The sequence below is a fragment of the Ostrea edulis genome, chromosome 9, assembly GCF_947568905.1.
Source record: "Ostrea edulis chromosome 9, xbOstEdul1.1, whole genome shotgun sequence".
Taxonomy (NCBI): domain Eukaryota; kingdom Metazoa; phylum Mollusca; class Bivalvia; order Ostreida; family Ostreidae; genus Ostrea; species Ostrea edulis.
The window spans coordinates 4662028-4682257 of NC_079172.1; the positions used below are offsets into that span (position 1 = coordinate 4662028).

Genomic DNA, 20230 nt, shown 5'->3' on the forward strand with positions numbered 1-20230 from the left:
TATGGTGCTTGAAATATCTCATATGTAGTCCTTTTTTACTATTTATTATAATTTTTTGATAAGATGAAATTAATAAAATGACGCAAATTTTAAGGGTTTTTGAGGAAAAAAAAACTTCAGTTCTCCCAATAAATGTAATTTGATAAATCAAAGTATTTGGTCATTTATTTCTCCGAAAGCGGAAGAAATTATTGCTTCTTTTATCCTTTACATTTTTCTAAACAAGATGCCACGATTTCTTAAATTTGATAATTTTAGTGGGGGCGCGCGCCGGCTGCGCCCCCCCCCCCCTTAAATCCGCCACTAACCAATTTTAAGATGACTAATCCCCAAGAATGATAAAGTTAACAGATTGAAGCCAAGGCCGAAACCAAAATTACAATAAAATCCGGAACCAAAATTACCATTTTCGGGTTTCAGCCGGAACACAATACCCTTTACGTAAATTATGCAAATCCAGCCTCCGTAATATTTAAGTCCGAACTTACTTAGACCACACAAAAAGTGATCCCCTCTATAAAAATATGACCATGCATAGCGTTTTTGATATAAATTATTGATCTACATTTTATAAATTTCTGTTAAAAACAAGTCCCAACATATAATTAGTCAATTAATTACAAGTGAAGCTTGGTCTGCTATAATAAAATGAATGCGGATCGCACATTTCTAGAACTGCATGTATTCATTTATGTCACAAACATGACCAGACACTAGGAGTTGTTGCTTTCAATCTGGTTCTGCCAAGGTAATAAAACGGTTACCACTGACCTTAGTTCTCCTCTCACATGCCAAGAAAGAATGACAAAAACAAGAGATTTAAACAATTATTTAATTTATATTAATGATATACTATTTTCCTTGGTAAATGACTCCTGAATTAAGTCAGCTTATCCAATGAGAAGCATTTCTTATTATATACATGCACAATGGAAAGCAGACAAGACTTTATTTCAAACATTGAAAAAGTCGGAGAATCATTCAGCACTTGTAACTCATTAAATGACATAACAGTAATTTGGAGAATTGTATCACATACCTAACTTACTGCATATAGAAATTACGCTTACACTAGTTAAGTCTCAGAACAGTAAAGATGTTTACATGAACGAAGTCTGAGGTGACTTTACACCATCAAATAAAAAAAAAGGTAAAGGGGGAGGGGCTGGGTAAGGAAATTCCCATGTTTGACAAATGTCTCTGTCCAGAAGTGTTGTGACTGAACCACAGAGTTCAAATGTGTGTAGCATCTCAAATATGCCCTTATTTGGGCGTTTCCTGTGGAGCAAATAGGATAAAGGAATTATAGCTTTAACCTTCCATTTAAAATTTCCATGTACGCTGAATACTGAAATTACTTAGCCAACTACTAAAAAGGTAACAATTTCTGGAACTTGCTGTATTCCAAATACATGTACCTTATACGCTTTTTTCTATCCATCTAATTTAATTTGTATATTCAAATCTTCAATTTCCTGCTACATCAGTACACTTATAATGATCTACATTTACCATAAAACATTGTAGATTTGCTGACTTCACTGAAGACAATAATGTGGGTTATTTAGATATGGTAATTCATACTGAAAAAATTTACAAAAACAAATCTACACCTAAAAGTGATTCAAATGGCAGATAATGAATCCATGAACAATATCAGTGATTCTGAATGCACAAAAATGTGATATAGAAAATGACAAACAGCAGTGTCTGAATGAATGGACAATGGCTGACTCTGGACATCTTTACAAACACTTGTAGAAATTCCTCTATCTCACCATGAAAAATGAATGACATCACAACAGAGATAGACCCTAAATGGCAAGAAAATATCCGCCCAGACACTCCTCTGAAAATGTAGTACACCATGAGTGGATATGAATCAGGTCCTAGTCTACCTATAAAAAATTTCATTTCAGCTGCCACCCTCTCTCCTAACAAGATGGCTTCAGCTGTCCGGTGAAAATCACTAGATACCCTCATGACTAGTACACCAAGGGGAACAATTTTGTACAACACTGTGAAATTTCCTTCGGATTTTGTAATTAAGACACAAATGTTGAGATAGTGGGACTTCTGTTTTTGATTGTAAATGTTCAAAACAAATGATCTTTGACTGTTGCTAACAAATATCAGTTGGTAGACTGGGGCTGGACGAGGTAGGCAAATGAAGGAACAGAAACCCGGAGCTGTCTAATCTCACGACATTAAATGCCCAAGATATGCAAACATTCAAAAAATTTGTTAGAAAGAGTTTAAAGCTTGGCTCCTAATGAACAATAATACAAAAAACAAAACAATTTTTTTTTAAAAACTTCAGCACTTTGATTTTTTTCCAACAATGGATACAACAATGCTTTAAAATATTTCAAAATAACAAGTCTGTCAAACCCTTCTTATTAAAAACAGATCACTGTACAATCAAAATTGCATTGGAATACTTAAGGAATGTTAGTATAGTCAACTTTATCCATTCAATTGCAGAGAGCATATTTAAAATTGCACAACTAAATACACTGGAAGCAATTAAAGACTACATTGGCAGCATTATAACCTGTTGTTGTACAATGTAAACGGTATAAAATGGAATAATTAAAATATTCTATCAATCAACATAATGAGCATGAATATTTTCACCATAAAAAAATTTAAATTACATGTATATATTACACTACTAAAATTCTCCTGCGATATTCTTCTATATTATCCTTTCCATTTATATGTACAATTTTATCACAATTGGCAACACTTGATTATCAATACTTTGTTATTATCCTGGTTGATCAGATACTTGAGTAAACTTTTCTTTAAATACCTGATTATTATTCCAAATCATTACTTTCATTTTTACTACAATACAGTGTTTGTTCAACCCTATACATTTTGATTTTTTGGGGTGTGTGTGAATATCAAAATCACAAAAGACATGAATAGACTTTTCTTGAAAATCAATCAAACCAGAGGAAATTCTAATCTAGACATGAGCGAAAGATTCATACTGTCACATACATGTTTGAGAATGAAGAATGATACACTCACAGTAAAAAAAACCGAGAGAAACATAACTCAAATAAATAAAACTATTGCCCGCCCAGGTTTGTAGATTTTATCCCCAAGTCCTGCATCACACAATTTGGTAAGAATGTCACAGTTTATTGGCAGTTTGTCAATCAGTGAGCAAGGGTTGATCTGCAACAGTAACCGCCAGCCTGTCGGCCAGCTCATAACTTCTCCTTGGCTGGGACCCAAATAGTCGGGCCGGACTGGTCACGGATCACCTCCTTTACTTTTGCATAGATCTCATTCGCAGTATCACCTTGCACAACAGCTGAAATAAGAAGTAGTCCGTCCTTCAATTACTTGTCAAAATAATGAATATAACAATTATCATTTAAGAAATCAAACAAAACGTGTTTGTGAAACACAAATGCCAAATGCCCTCAATAATGGCCAATTCCAAAGATGGCCAAGGTCACAAGGACAAATATCTTGGTACCAGTAGAAAGATCAAGTCACAAGAAATGCTCATGTGAAATATGAAAGCTCTAACATAAATTTACCATTTAGAAGTTATAACCAATGTCAATTTTTTTCAAAGTAGGTCAAACTCCAAAGTGAATGTCACAGGGTCAAACATTTTGGTACCTACGGAAAGGTTTTGTCACAAGAAATACCCATGTGAAATATCAAAGCTCTAGCACTTACTGTTTAAAAGTTATCAGCAAGGTTAAAGTTTTTAAAAGGTAGATCAAACTCCAAGGTCAAGGTCACGGTAAAAAATGTTGGTACCCATGAAAAGGTCTAGTCACAAGGAATACTCAAGTGAAATATAAAAGCTCTAGCACTCAATGTTCAAAAGTTATTTGCAACGTTTAAGTTTTAAAAAATTAGTTATATAAATTGTATTTTTCTTGAAATCCATATACAATCTTATGCAGAAAATTTCTCCAATTTAAGAGTTTTCTAAAATTGAAAGGAGTTTTTTTTTTTTTTACCAGTGAAAGGGGAGATACATTTATCAATATTTTTGTCAAAAGGAGAATGGTACCCTTTACTGGTAGTAAAAAGAACCTTGACAAAACCCCTGTATGCAATAACAAGAGGCCCATGGGCCACATTGCTCAATGAGTCACCTTGACCCTGCTGTTGTTCAAGCATTGTATTTTAAAGATTTAAAAAAAAAAAGTTTACTCCCAAGAAAACTTTTAACCATATACTGTGGACCCAACCCAGCCCCACAGGTCACAACATAAGCGTGATACAAAGTCAAAAGGTCAACAATCATGGCATGAAATGTAAGGTCTTGCCATAAAGAATTTATATACAAAATATGAAAGCCCTAACTTAAAACAGTTAGTGCCTATGTTAGCTTGCCCTAAAAGCAGGTCAAAATCTTTAGTATCAAAAGAAAGGTTTTGTCAAGGAATGCATACATGAAACCAGATGCATCACTCCCCATTTAAAAGTTATGAGTAAGGTTAAAGTTTGGAAATTTGGACCAAACTTCAATGTCAAGGTCACAAGGTCAAAGATCATGGTATGAAATGTAAGGTCTTGCCAGAAGGAATCAACATACAAAATATAAAAGCTCTACCTTAAATAGGTCAGGAGGTATAGTCTACATTAAATTCTTTTTAAAGTAGGTCAAACTCAAAGGACAAGGTCTCAAACTTTAGTACAAAAGAAAGGTCTTGTCACAAGGATGTTCTGCAGACCCAGTTTAATAATAGAATGCATCCCATATACCCAATATATAAATTGTACTTAATACATGTTTCAGTAAAATAATGTCACATATCATTAATATACAACCAATAAAGTGACTTTCACAACTGACTCCCCATTAATTCCATTCTAATTAGCACCGAGGGAGAAGCAAAACCTACGAGTTTGAATATTGCTATTTACAGCTTCCATTTTACTTGTCATTGCTTAAGCAAAAACCTTTTTATCGAGAGGTCTCAAACATGGAGATATGACCTTTTAGGGAAAATGTTACTAATGATCTTTACTACGCAATTATTTTGCAGGAAATTGAACTCTTCGTTTCTAATCAATGCTATAAATAAGTGAAATAAATATTGTAACGTCAAGTTAAATTAATATGAAGGCTTAATATTCTTCTTTTGATGAAAATTGCTTTCATTGGGCCTGAATGAAGAAAATTAACCCGATCGCACTGGAAAAACATCTTTTCCCTCTTGCATTCAAGAGATAATTTTTGCCTGTTCATCTTTCAATTCTACTGGGTAATTCTGTGTCCACTGCACATCATACTCCTTTTGTCTTCAAGCTCTTTGTGAATGGTACGTTTCACTGTTTTCCATGTATGGTAGTCGGCAGTTCTACATGGCAAATTTGGTACTATGCATTTGTTTTCGAAAATAAAAGGGTGTTAAGGTGTTCTAATGACAGTTTCCAGTAAATGGCAGTCAATTTGAATCGAGAAAACTGTCATTGTGCAGTTTACAATATCATTTTACAATTTTTTACCGTGTTAAGGACATGAGGTTAGTTGTATCTAATTTTCACTTTAAATTTATGTGTTTATTCTTTAGCGATTTTAAAATTATTTCAGAGTGATTCTGCAATTTTCTGCTACATTACGAATATATGGGAGGCATTCTAACTGTGGTGAGGGCCTGTCCCGAGACCCATTGAGATTATTATACCTAATATTGTCTTGGTTAGGTTTTATCAAGAGTAGGCATCAAACTCTAAGGTCATTATCAAAAGGTGAAAACTCTGGTATCAAAACAAAGATCTTGTCAAAATAAATGCACATATGAAATGAGAGCCCTTTCACGCATCATCCATAAGTTATGATCAAGGTTATAATTTCAGACAGACAGGATGAAAGCAATTATTTTTGCATTTTATTGATTATCTCCCCTTTGAAAGGAGCATGTCTCTTCCTTTAAACAAACTTGAATTTCCTTAACCCCAGGATGATTTGTACCAAGTTTGATTGAAATTGTCCCAATGGTTCTGGAGAAGAAGTCGAAAATGTTAAAAAGTTCATGGGTGGACGGATGCCAGACAAAAAGTGATTAGAATAGCTTCTTTGAGCTTTCAGCTCAGGTAAGCTAAACACACAATTACAGCTAACACGCTTATAATGAATCCACACCTACAACTTCATAATTTTCATTCCCTTTGGTTTTAAAACATTACGAACTTACTGGATATAATGAATTACTTTTATAATGAATCAAAATTGTTCATCCCCAGCACTTTCCTACGAGAGTGTTTAACTGTACAAACCTGTGAAGTATTCTCCGAATTCTTGCTCCAGTTTCATGGTTCTTTCATATGTCAATCTTGCTTGTTCCTCTGTTATTCTCTTATTCATATCCCTACAAAACAAAGATCAAATTTAATCATCTAATTATAAACATACACCAAAAATGTGATGAGAGAGAGAAAGAAAGAGAGAGAGAGAGAGAGATTCTCAACTTGCAGGCATAACATTGTTTATTATAAATAAAATGTAAATACCCATTCCCAAATATACCTTGTCCAAGAGAGACTTTAAATTCAGTTATGTTCATGCAACTCTTGATGCAGGACACAATATTGTAAACCACAAAATAGAGCCAACTCCACACAAGGGATCAAAGCCCAATATATTTCAAATAAAACCTGTCATACCAATACTGCTCCTCTTGTCGAACATACGGAGATCTCCTCAGTTTACTTTCAAAATATTTTGTAAATATGTATTCAACTATTTTCATATTGCAAAATAATTAAAAAGACCCTTAATTACTGCTAAAGGAAATTAATCTGCTTTGATGTATGGATTGTTGCAAAACAATTCAAATGTATAATACAATGCAATATTTATAATATATGTATCATACAATATTTATAATATATGTATAATACAATACAATATTTATAATATATATGTATAATACAATACAATATTTATAATATATGTATAATACTGAAAAACACCTACATTATGGATTCTACGGACTTCGGTTTGATAAGAATGGCCACAGGATATAATCCAGCCACCTGTAACCTCTTTATGGCATTCCCACTCACATCAAGTATGCAGTGCTTTCCCTGAAAGTCCACAAATTTTCTTTTAATAATTCAAAAACTATTTTTCCTCCATTCTTAATCTTAAGGAATCGTCAAATACACTAGTTTTGAGATGTGTCAGAATTATTTCCCTTTAAAGAACTTTCGTACACTGCAAGGTGTGAAAACTTTGTAAAACAATAAATGAATGTGCTCAGGAAGTTCCTCATACACAGTTTCATAACCCGAATTCGATTGACATACAAACTGAATAAGTGATAAGTATTAAATCAGGGAGTAATTAGATACATGAAATTCTTATTATATCACGTTATCTTATTGCTCGTATGCATCATATCTAGGACATTACTTTCAAATATGACATTGTTTATATGTTTCCACTTTAGTAAAACATTTCTTTCAACACAGTATCTCATTTCCTAAATTTACATATTTTAAACAAATGTACTTTTAATACATTTTATTGTCTTCCTAACTGACTGTAGGTCCACTCTGTCCCACTTACACATTCAAAGTACCATTAAATGCACCTCCTAGACAGAAGAGCTCTTATCTCGAAACCGGTGTATTCCAACATCTCTTTTGTACAACGATCACGCTTAATAATGAATTCATGCTTACAGCGAAGTGAATTTCATTCTCTGCAGTTTTAAAACATCATGAACTATTGGATATAACAAATGGCATTCATCATCCACAGGTCATGTAGTTTAGTGGTCAAGCATTCGCTTCATAACCATGAGGTCACAAGTACGAATCTCGCTTGTGCCATGGTCAAACTTAAGTTGTTAAAATAGGTAGTGATTGCTCCTTCGCCAAATGCTCGGCATTTAGAAGTGAGAATCACAGGTCTTTTGGATATGACCTTTAAAACAGAGGTCCTGTGTTGCTGCAGATGTTGGCACATTAAAGAACCCTCGCTGCTACGGCCCCAAGTGCTAAGTATAGGTCTAAATTTGTGGTACTTCACCTACAGCTGGTGATGTCTCAATATGGGTGAATAATTTTTGACGGAATGTGTAAAACATACAATCAACTAGCCACATTTATCATCCCCAGCACTTCCCTATAAGTGTGTTCTACTGTACCAAGCTGATTTCCATAATTATGTGTGGCTCTTTAATGTCCTTGCACTCACTTTATAATGAAAACTGTTATAGACATTTCCTACAGCAAAATTTAATTGAAATTGGTTAAACCTTTCTATATAAAAAAAAAGAAAAAAAAAAAAAAAAGAAAAAAAAAAAGAGCGCAGGAGTGAAATCGACAGCACTCCTTCAACAGTTTTACTTCGTTGCCCTTGTTGGTAGTATATGGAATACTAAACATTTGCTGCACGTTGTAACACAAGGCATGTGATACTTTATTCACCAAACAATCGCATTCCCTAAGTTTACTGCTGCTAAGTGATGAAATACAATTTTTACTGCTGGTAAATCTATTTTTGTCCATTCTGATCCTATGATTAGGGAACTTTAAACTGTGCAACAACAATAAAAAGTGTATCTGACCTTCTCTGCCACCTCTTTAACTGATGCCACACTGGTTCCATAGAGGTTCTCATTGTACTGTCCTGCTTCAATGAACAGATGATTCTGGATGTCGCGCTCCATTTGTTCCCGTGACTCCACAAAATGATAATCTCTTGCGTCCACCTCATAGTCACGCCTCTGTCGTGTTGTATCTACAACAAAAATCCAGGTCAAGTCAATTCCCTTGTGCAGTACAATACAACATGCTGATATGAAACAGGTAAATGCTCATATGAAAAGAAGAAATGGCGTGATCAAGACTGTACCAAGAGTCACACCCAACAACAGCCAGAAAAGGGAAACTTACGAGGGACACAACTTCCGAATTTGTCAGGAAATTCTGAGATGAGATCATCATTAATCCTGTCTTTCAGTGGACCCAGAATGATGACTGGTCTAGTATATTTTACTGCAAACAAAAATCATATGACATGCAATACAACGTAACACATAAATAATGTCCATGGAAACATCAGCCATTGGGTGGCACTTCTAATTTTTCCACTCCCACCAAAATTATAATGGATTTAGGACGGTGCACACATAATAGGATTTGTTTGTGCGTTTTTGTTTGTTTTTGATAAAATCTAATTAACCTTCCTAAAAAACCTTGGAAGAAAAAAAAAATTGGTAGGCATTTTTACCCAATGTGCCACCTGAATCTGAAGGAGAGCCTTTTCAAAATACAGATTTTAAAAAGTATCAGTGTTCCATCATGTCTGACTTACATTCCTGCTGCACTACAGCCTCATACGAGAGAATAGGTTCATCTCCACCTACAGAAGAAATTCAGAACATTTTCAAACACGTGAAAATAATCTACAAAATGTAATGGTGATGAAGTATGCTAAAATAGAAATTTGCAATGTGTTTCAGAGTTAAACTCTGTTGAAATTGAGTTGTACACCAGATGACGATTCTATTGGTATGAATCTGTACACTGACTGAGTTTAATAGACAATTACTGTACTTACGATAGCTTGCCTCACTGTCAGCACCACCTAACAACAAAATCAAACTGGGGTCAACACACCATGCACAATCACACAACCAATCAACAACATTAGCATGCAGGTTACCAGGCAACATAATGTTGCTAGGCAGTATTAAATAAAACCACATTATTATTTCAGACTTACTTTTACAATTATCAAATCAAATGCAAAACAAAAGGAAATCATGTCAGAGAAAATTATGTTAATCAATACAAAGATCTTTAATATTCACAGGAAATATACAAGATATTTAAATATGCAACAGGGAAAGTCTTATAAACACGATTAAAAAAACACACTTAATTGGTTAATTTTCTTTTCTTTCTTTACCAGCGATTTGAACAATGGGCAATGAACTTCTGGCATATATATGAATAAGTGTACATTTTGATTTAAAAAGAAGATGGATTTGAAAGATTATTCTCTGTAAAATGCTGCATTACTACACTTTTATCTAAATCTGAGAGTTTTTATTGCAGAAGAAGTGCAAGTCTCAAAAATATGATAGCCGTGTAAGAGAAGCATTTCCTAGAATAGTAACCTTCCATTCAAACAAAGTGATAAATTTAACCTTTATTGTTCCATTATATAACACATACAGAGATATAGTGTTAGTCACCCCTCTTTCAAATTTTCCATGATAAATATGTTCGATCTTTGTTTTTTGACACAAAAATAAAATCTACTGAAGCAGTCAGGCTAGATTATTAAACAGAATGTCAAATAGGCAACTTGTTACATAAGCATCTGACAATACCACAATACTAACAACATCGGTTAATCACGTGAAATGTACACTGAATAAGTTAAACAATGTGTAAATTGAATAAGTTACACAATGTGTACACTGAATAAGTTACACAATGTGTACACTGAATAAGTTACACAATGTGTAAATTGAATAAGTTACACAATGTGTACACTGAATAAGTTACACAATGTGTAAATTGAATAAGTTACACAATGTGTACACTGAATAAGTTACACAATGTGTACACTGAATAAGTTACACAATGTGTACACTGAATAAGTTACACAATGTGTACACTGAATAAGTTACACAATGTGTACACTGAATAAGTTACACAATGTGTACACTGAATAAGTTACACAATGTACATCTTACATGTTTTGGTCTACATTATAAGTCAGAGACAAAAGCAGAGTGAACAGAGCAAAGCAAGACACTGGCTAATACAAAAATTTACCTTCAGCTACAAAAAGACAAAACCACAAGAGAATCTAAATTACTGTCATTTCAAGATATCTGTCGATAATCACTATATAAATACGAATGCACATGTACTTTTCATCTAAAGGACTTCTATAAAGTTTGAATCTATCTTGGAATACAATAAGAACAAATTTGAATTCAATTCTGGCGATGTTCAGAAACGAACACCTGGCATGCACTTAGTACAGGTACCCTGAGTTACTTACGCTCGTCAGCGCTTATGTCCTCCCCCACTGCGTGGTCTTTACTCTTCATGAAGGGGAAACGTTTGGAAAATGAAAAATTCTTCTTTTTCTTCTCATTTGAATTAACATGTTGCACATTGCCATTTGTCTGTAAAAACAAAAAAATTCATATTTTACTCTAAAATTTTCCCTGCACCTACATCAAAAACAGAAGCAAATTGTAAAATGCATGTGAAATTATCTTTATTACACTGAATTACACCATTTATGACAAACACTAGTAATAAACACATGACGTCAATGTACTATTGGCTTTACCTTTTCACTCGTTTTACCAGTGAATTTGACATTTTTTAACCGTGCCCTTTCTTTTCTGTCTACCCTGTAACAAAACGACTCAGATTTAACATAATACACCATATTGACAGATAAAATTAGAGAAAAATTCCCCTGTTTCATTCATGTTATGTGGCAATCTGATAATATGTTTAATAAGGATTTCATAACTTAAACAGAATGTAATTATCAGAATTAAAAGGAGTTGTAAATAAGACACCAAGACTAAATTTGAAGCCTGCAATTTAGCATTCTAATATCTGCGTCTACAAAGAGCATTAGTGTGGGGATACCTGACCTTCATTTCTCCCATTACAACCCTATGTTACTATACTTTAAAACACCACGTAATTTTCTGTTCTTCAATAGCTGCATTTGAACCAACCTCAAATCTGTAGTCTTGCTGTTAATTTCTGTGTACATTATGTATATACAGTGGAACCCCGTTATTACGTTCCCCCTTTAATACGTTAGTCCGCATATTACGTTGGAATTTCAAAGCACAAAACCATTTCTTAACAAACCTATATAAAATAGACCTCGTTATTACGTTGTCCTAAGATGCCGGGACTCGGTATTACGTTATAAAAATTCCGACGAAAACGTAATAAACCCCTAATTATTCAATAGTGATTCTCAAAATAATAAGCCATTCACACCTTGACTGCCTGAGGCAGTCACCACGTAAATTTCCTGATCTGTTTGGGGATTAGAGACGCTTGACTGATCACGCTTCGATAGATCTTGCGACATCAATACAGGTGAATACCCCGTATCGAAGCCAGTGATAAACAATTAAATAATGTTTATTTAGAAATTGTACTCTATGAAAGTTACTTCATTTTTCATATTTTGATAATCAAAGAAATAATTTCTCAACTACCTGCGTGTTCAGCATTGTGTGATTACCTTCGCTATTAAAACTCTATTTACGGACAGCTTTGGTACCAAACATGAAAGACAAGATTTATCGTAGCAATGTTAAAACCGCTTGGGTAACTTCTTGGACATAGGTGACTAAAGGAAGTGTTCAATTAAAAAATTGTCCGTTGTTTCGACATGCAGCTTTGGTGTTCGTAAATCTCGTCCATACATACACCGACCAAACTGTCTTGTGTTATCGGCCGATTCGTGCACGGCATTTACCTCTGTGAATATTCTAAAATCCCCTGATGCGCACGTGATTTTAGTGCCATCATTTAGCGTTGTAAATGAAATCTTCGTGCATCATTATATTTTTTTTTATGTGGATTGCGCTTAAATTGTTCTCCGTGTTTATCGTTGGTGAGAAAAGTGTGTAAGTGTTGGGTATCGTGTGCGTTTTGTGTCTATAGTTTTGTTGTTTTTTGGATGGGATTTTTTTTTATTGCGTTGTGTTTTGTGTAATTCGCGAACTTAATAAAAACGATGTTTTGTTATTTTTTTTAATACGAATGTTGAATACGAACCGGAACGAGTTATTGAGAGAAATTTACATGAACGCATTGTTTTAAAGTTGAACAAAATGGCGGTCCAAACGAATGCAGAAAAGCAACGTTTATCAAAACATCCTTATGAATCCTACACCAGAAATAAAGAAAAGGGATAAGAACATGAAGAATTACGGACATTAAAGATAAGATGTAAATAAAACAAAGTATCATAGTCTTTTAAACAAAGAAACAGTAAACATATATTCACACACCCCTTCACGGAGTACCAACGGACGATATACAATTTCCAAATGATATTTTTAATGGATTTCACTGGGAACGTTTATTACGTTGCCCCCGTTATTACGTTATTTTATCGTGACAAAATGGAAAACGTAATAACGGGGTTCCACTGTATCTCAAATGTGTAGTAAATATTGATTGTTTTTATTATTCATACAAACTGTTGCCGTTGAAACCATATAGGTATTCGATATATCATAAAATCTGAATATTACTGCACATTGACCGCCATGGAAATCAAACTATAAAAACAGTCGGATTTTCTAGAACTCTCATTATCTTTTTTAAAATTGAAGACCACCAGGACTTATTGTTGTAAATCAGAACTATGATCTTAATTACCCATGTACCTTTGACTTTTTTCTTCAATCAAAATATAAAATGACCATTTTTATCCATATCAAAATTGAAAGATGCAAAGTTTAACAGAATAACCAAAAATAAAATACCCCACATTTGGAGGCCCACATTTTAGAATTGCACCTTTTTCCAGCACACCTAGCATTTTCTTTTTGATATTGTAACATTTATTCCAACTAGGTATGAAAAGTAAAGTTTGGAAACTTTCTATATCTCGTTTTTACTATAATTACTACAGCTGCTATCCCTCCTCTCTGTACTTTTTAGACTAGACTCCTTTTAAATGTAACGCTTTCTGAATTCCATGATAAAAGTGAAACCAGTTCAAACTACAAAGACATTATCTCCATGTTACGAGATCTCCCTCTGTATCCATGGTTACTGACCGTTTTTTACTTGGAATGATGCCCATTCCCTCCTCCTCTCCGTCCGGTGTGACATAGCGGGCCTGCCACCACTCATCATCACTAGCATTCGTTACGTGCAGAATATCCCCGTACTTGAAGGCTAAACCCTTACTAGGTAATCCACTGTCTTTTGTTGGTTCATAATCAAACAGTGCTCTAGAAAACAACGAGACCAATGGTTTACAATACAATCACAATAAAGATAAGGCTTCCTTCAAAATTTAACCATTCTGTTCTTCTGAGTTGCAAAATTTCAACTTTATCATCAGATTTGTCCTTTGTTATCAAATACAACAGAAATGTGTCTACGCTATTTGTAAACAATTTACTTTCCCCATGAGAGACATGTCACAACGATCAATAATCTTACAATAAACCTTAAGGTAACATGGCTACATCTGACATGTTTTAATTCCTATCATTGCCACTGCATAATATCATACTACATGAGAATACAACAATTCATTTTATTTCTTATCTCTAAAATTCTCTCAACATCATGCATCTTGTAGATTGCCTTCACTTAAACCAAACATTTACAACAGTATGCCAAGTTATAGCTCATATGGGATTCCATACTCTATCGGTTCATTAATTGATGTATACTGATCCCAATAATGAAAAGTCAAGGAGAAAATAAACACAGATTTTGAAAAAAAATGATGACATTATATTATTGTTGAAGTTTTTTTTCCCAATTAGGAATGGGGTTGAATTTCGGCCTTAAATAGGGTAGTGGGAAACTTTACTAGTAAAAAGTGTAATTGTCTTTTAAGTACATTAGTTGATACGCATTTCTAACCTGACATATAGCGTCCGTTTCTGTGTCGTGCGTAGACTGCCCGTACTGGTGCTCATCATCTGTTCCCGCAGATCTTGAATTTTGGCTTCAAATCTGTTGTACTCTGCAAAATGAAACCAGCAATATGCCGTTAAAACCCAATTCAATATCAATACCTCCAAGGGTATTTAGTTAAGATGTTTCAATTTTCCTCACATACTAAAAGCAAATTTCCTCTTGAATCTTTCAACAGTAGATAAATCATTTTGATTTCTATTAGAACTAGGTTACCATCTGGTCGATACTGAACCACCAGTTCCACAGTGTCCCCGGCTGTCTTAAGAGCACCTGCTGCTTCCTCGTGTGTGGCCAGGACTAGGTCTTTACCATTAACCTACAACAAACCACAGAATTAATAACCTTAGTGAAATCATGGGGGGAACAAGTATTTCTTCAGCCAAAATATTGCAAGATGGACCTAATGATGCTCTTGACATGCTTTATTGCTGCATTCAAGTCATTGATAAAACTACATGCATTTCCAAATTATTCTGCATGCTTTCTCGACTTTTAACAATATGAAATTCATGTAATACAGCACTCTAATATTTGCATTATATTAGTAAAGTTTTCCGAATTCCAATAATGATGTAATAGTGCAATGATTTATTGATATGTGCTCCTCAGTGCTATGCATACAAAGTTACATAATCCTAAACAATAGGTGGTTCCAAACAGTCCTGCTTTAATACTGGAACTGACAATTTTCAATTATACATGTATATCTCTGAGCTCTGTAAAATCAATCTTTGTTACTAGAGATACTGTCAAATTAGTCATATTCCCTTAACTAATCATTTTAGTATATACTCTTGCAGTATGGAGATATTCAGGATAACCTACAGATAATATTTGGTCACCCCTCCTAAGCTCCCCACTGAGGTCAGCAGGTGCCCCAGCCAGAATGAAGGAAACAAATATCCCCTCGCCATTCTCTCCTCCAACAATGTTGAAGCCCAAACCAGTTGAACCTTTCTTCAGTACAATTTTCCTTGGGTCCCTGAAGAAAGAAAAATGAGTTCATTAAAATATATAGAATACCAGTACAATTAATAACAATCTTTAGTGAAAACACCCTTGTTGAACTGATTAGTGAACTTCTGACTCATAATTCTCCCTTCCCTTGTACACATGTAACCAGGAAATCCTACGGAGGATCTCACATTGCAAGGAGGAAACCTATCTCACACAAGGCCGTCTGGGAAACTGAATGAAAACAGAAATAGCACCTTAGTAGTGGCACAACTACGAATTCTACACAATATCTGTACCCACTCTGCCAAATCCATCCTTGCCCTAGTAATCATGATAACAATTAGCAATGTACCAAGGTTTATTGAAGATGTTAAACTGTTAGTACATATATACACCTTCCACTTTGTACATACTTTTACACATCGGGGAATGTGGTGAGTCATCTTACACCAATTAACAATAAGCAGTATATCTTGTATCAGAGAATCTCAATTAAAGAGTACATGATGTACATTCATTTACACAACAAGCAGAAAAGCATTAGCATCAAACCATGGAAACAGGGCACCAATCAATCAGGTATGCCATCTTGGTGGTATCAAAGCACTGACCCAAGCCATAACAGTGAGGCCTAGCACATGTGGTGGATCTCAAAGCCTGATTGGTGTATACATAACAAAGGTGGTTCAGCAACAAAAACAAAATAATGTGACTGCACTTATATTGATATAATTAGACTGGGAAGATTAAATAAACTTAAAATTACACCAAAGCAAACTTGAAAGTTGTATTTAAGCTTTATTATCTACTATAGAGTAAGTACTTGACCTCTCCATCTTTGTTGACTCCACCTAATTTATATTCATTAGAATCTGATTCAGTTGAAGTGGCTAGTACTCAAGTTACATGTGCCTGACTAAATTTCAAAACTTCCATGAAGTTTTCATACAAAAATAAGACTATCTGCATATCTACATCATCAAGATCTCATTCATTTCTCAGAGCTTGCATTTTACAATGATTCCATCACATTTTAGGAACATATGTACACATTTACATGTCTTGAGCATTTGTCCATATATACAATGTGACAGAATTTGTGATACAACAATTGCAGGAAACATTTATAATCAATCCATGTCCTTGATAAGAATTGTGATAAGTTTTTTCTCGTAATGATTCGGTGCTTTCCTGATAAAAATAAATTGATTTCCTCTAATGTGAAAAGCATCCTTTGTTTCCATAAAATATCGGGATCACACCCTATCATCTTCAGTATTCACAGGCCGCATTTCAGAGTGTTCTCCGAAGAGTAACTTCACAGAGCAAAGAGGTGTTACTTGTTGACTGCAGACACTGGCTCTTGGTAGAATTGCCTCATCAATTAGTAATACTCCCATTCATGGGTGAACTAATAATGATAAAAACAGTTTACCATGATCAATGTAAATTACGTTATCACACACTACCCGTAACGCTAGGAGTCTCACACAGTCCCTGATTTTTCAGAGTGTAGGTCAATTCTGTCACACACAGACCTCCTAATTCTGGCCTGCTTCAGTAGAATGGATGCAAGACCACATTTACTATCCTTTACCCAGCCTTTACTTGGATTACAGGACCATATCATGTACCATCAACTCTGACATGAGTATCAAGCAGCCATACAACAGGACCACAGACAATACAATTAGCTTCCTATTCTTGTTCAGAATTTGGTGGAAAATTTCTTGCAGCAACACCACCCCCAGGGGTTATGTAAGAAACCACTACTGGATCAACCTTAGCTTCCAAATTTATCAATCATGCAGTTTTCTGCTATCCCCCATTTCATGATCACACACTACACAGTCAAAATAAATGGCTTTACATGATACAATGGAACAATTTCTACATTTGTTATGTTCTATATTTAACCTCTCTTGTACTGTAACCTGTTGTATTGCAATGCTGCTTCTTCTGGACAGTTTGGTGGTGAGACAAAATGCTTATATATATATATATCTTTTGAGGTTTCTAAAAATGTTGATACTCATGTAAGTAGCCAGTACTAACCTGCTGATGTGAGGATCATAAAAATAAGGGTCTTTCCGCTGCTGTCCTTTCTGTTTCAACATTCCTAGTGAATACGTGTATATTTACTTATCATATATCTCCCCCATGTTTACAAATCACTACACTAGTCAGTAATCCTAGAAGATCAGGACAATTTCCTTTGATGTAAAACCTGATCTACACTCTGAATTCAATTAAATGTGAAACATCCTTTAGCATATCATTAAGAATGTGATGCGTTCCATGGCTTCAAACGCCCAGCTGACCAAGACATCACATCTTTCCAATCATGGCAAGGTTAACAAAACACAAGAGTAGGAGTTGCAGTGAGGAACCGTATATCTGTCCAGTTTATTTACAGGGCAGCCACTGTTTACTGACCTAAATACCAGCTTAGACAACAATGCCTGCTCTGAAGATTTAAATTAAACACAATCCCAGTTATACCGCACTTTGAGATTGAGTGTCTACACTGCACAGCTTAGATCAATACAGTTCTCATTCAAGTGGCTTTCTTTATCAGGCAAAAGCTTGAAATGGGGTTCCATGAAGGGACTCGAACTTTAAAATTCAATTATTTAATTCTTGTTTACTATTTTGTACAGTCACAAATGACATTGGCATTGAATTAGATCCCTTATCTAGTGACATGCTGTGCGTATTCATCTAGTAAAAGGGAAACACAAATGTATGAATAAAAGTGCAATATTTGAACCATCATTTGCATAATTTGAGAAATGTGAGGGGACATCTCAAAACTGATTGCATCATATTAATGCATATAGTGGAATAAAATGAGGTCTGTGATATCAAAATGTAGGGATTTTTTTGGCAGTCATGAATTTGTAAGCAGTTAGTTTAAAACTTGAAATTGTCACCTTTTAAAGGTAGTTAGAAAAAAAGATTGCATGATCAAATGAAACAGCATAACACACCATCCAATGTTCATGACTAAATGCAATCCTATGTTTGCACATACAAGTATGTGTGATTAAATTACACCCCCCTAAAAAAAAAACATTGCATGTTCCTGTACTGTGCAAACAAATCAAATTCCTAAAGCATATAATTTTCAGTTATGATAAACTCCATTAATAGACATCTAATATTAAGATAACTAGTATTGAAAGCGAGACATAATTATACTCCCCAGTACATTACAGCAGTCTAATGACAACATTCAAAATAGCAAGTGTCTCATGGCAGCCAATAAAATGAAATCAATATGTTTTCTGTTAGCAGGAATGATATAACAGATGTATATGGATTTTGTCACCAGCTACTGTGTCCTGTGCCAGCTACTGTGTATTATCTGTGAAATGGTAATACCAATCCTTTAACAACATATGACAACTCCACTCCATGATGAGCCATATGCTGCAAGAATTACCATACACTGAAATCACTAAAAGATGGACTTACTCATCAATAGATAGTACCTACATGTTCAACCCATGAAGACTGAATATATAAATCATAAAGAATCTCTTACAAAGTCTCAGACATTATCTTTACGGTTAACACCAGGATCTGAGCCTGAGAAGTGTTCTACTATTCAGTTTTAAAATGTCTATGGGCACTTGGGTCCCTGCTGTAAAATGTATCAGTTTCCAAATTTTGTCAGAAAATGGTAATGATAAAAAAAAATCAAACATTTCAATGTAAATTTTGAAGTTTGTCACGATATTCATGTTAAGAATTTTATGACTATTTTCATAAAAATAAAAAAATTTCACCCAGTAAAAAATGGATCATTAACAGAAATTCCTGATTATGAAATTGCAAGGCGGGAAGAAAACAACATTTGGTTCTGTTACAGTGAGACGTTTTGTGATTGTGTGTTGATAATTGGTTTCACAGTTAAAAAAATTCATTTTAAAAAGTATGTGCATTTAATAAGTTACATTCTCATTAAAGTTATCAAGTTACATTCTCATCAAAATTATCATTAAATATTTTTGCATACCTTCTTTTCAATTTGTTTTATCTACAATCAATCACATACCCACTAATACACTTTGTGGTGACATTCATAAGATGACGACATTGCTGACATTGCTTTGGGTTGCATAGTAGACATTCCTAATCAGTGGAAGGATTTTTAAGTTATATCTCAGACAACTGGTGAATGATCTATGATATACATATATATAAAACACACTCAGCAACTTTCATTAAGACCCGGGCCATCAATCAGTTCAAAAAGTCCACAGCTTTACCGAAAACCAAAACAAATTTCATGTGATACCAGAGAATTTGCAAATAATTACCCTGCTGGATCAACCAATCCGAAGCAATAAATTAAATAGAATGCTAAATATTTGAACACTTATTTGGCCCTGCCTTGACCCTGAGGAACCACGGTATGAAGTCCTATGAACACACTATAACCTACACTATTGACCCTAGTGGTGTGAACACACTATATAAAATGAGGATTTTTGCATATTGATGATGCAGGTGAGCCAAAAACTGATTTCCAACTAAGTCTAATTTTTTTTTTTTTATTTATCTTTACACAGAACTATGTATTTTTGGCTTA

The 20230-nt window shown here is 34.3% G+C and overlaps 1 protein-coding gene across 2 annotated transcripts in view; it reads right to left on the minus strand.

Moving 5' to 3' along the window:
• Positions 1-818: 818 nt before the first annotated feature.
• The window catches only part of LOC125659463 (disks large homolog 1-like), a 79596-nt gene continuing 60184 nt past the window's right edge, over positions 819-20230 (minus strand). For both annotated transcript variants that reach the window (XM_048891138.2, XM_048891139.2), the window contains 13 exons: positions 15502-15658; positions 14890-14992; positions 14620-14722; positions 13797-13973; positions 11318-11381; positions 11021-11147; positions 9560-9586; positions 9314-9361; positions 8893-8994; positions 8565-8737; positions 6965-7074; positions 6265-6356; positions 819-3328 (listed from right to left, as the gene is read on the minus strand). In XM_048891138.2, the coding sequence (XP_048747095.1) occupies positions 3222-3328; positions 6265-6356; positions 6965-7074; positions 8565-8737; positions 8893-8994; positions 9314-9361; positions 9560-9586; positions 11021-11147; positions 11318-11381; positions 13797-13973; positions 14620-14722; positions 14890-14992; positions 15502-15658 (1390 nt within the window). In that variant the 3' untranslated portion in view covers positions 819-3221. The remainder of the gene's footprint in view (positions 3329-6264; positions 6357-6964; positions 7075-8564; positions 8738-8892; positions 8995-9313; positions 9362-9559; positions 9587-11020; positions 11148-11317; positions 11382-13796; positions 13974-14619; positions 14723-14889; positions 14993-15501; positions 15659-20230) is intronic.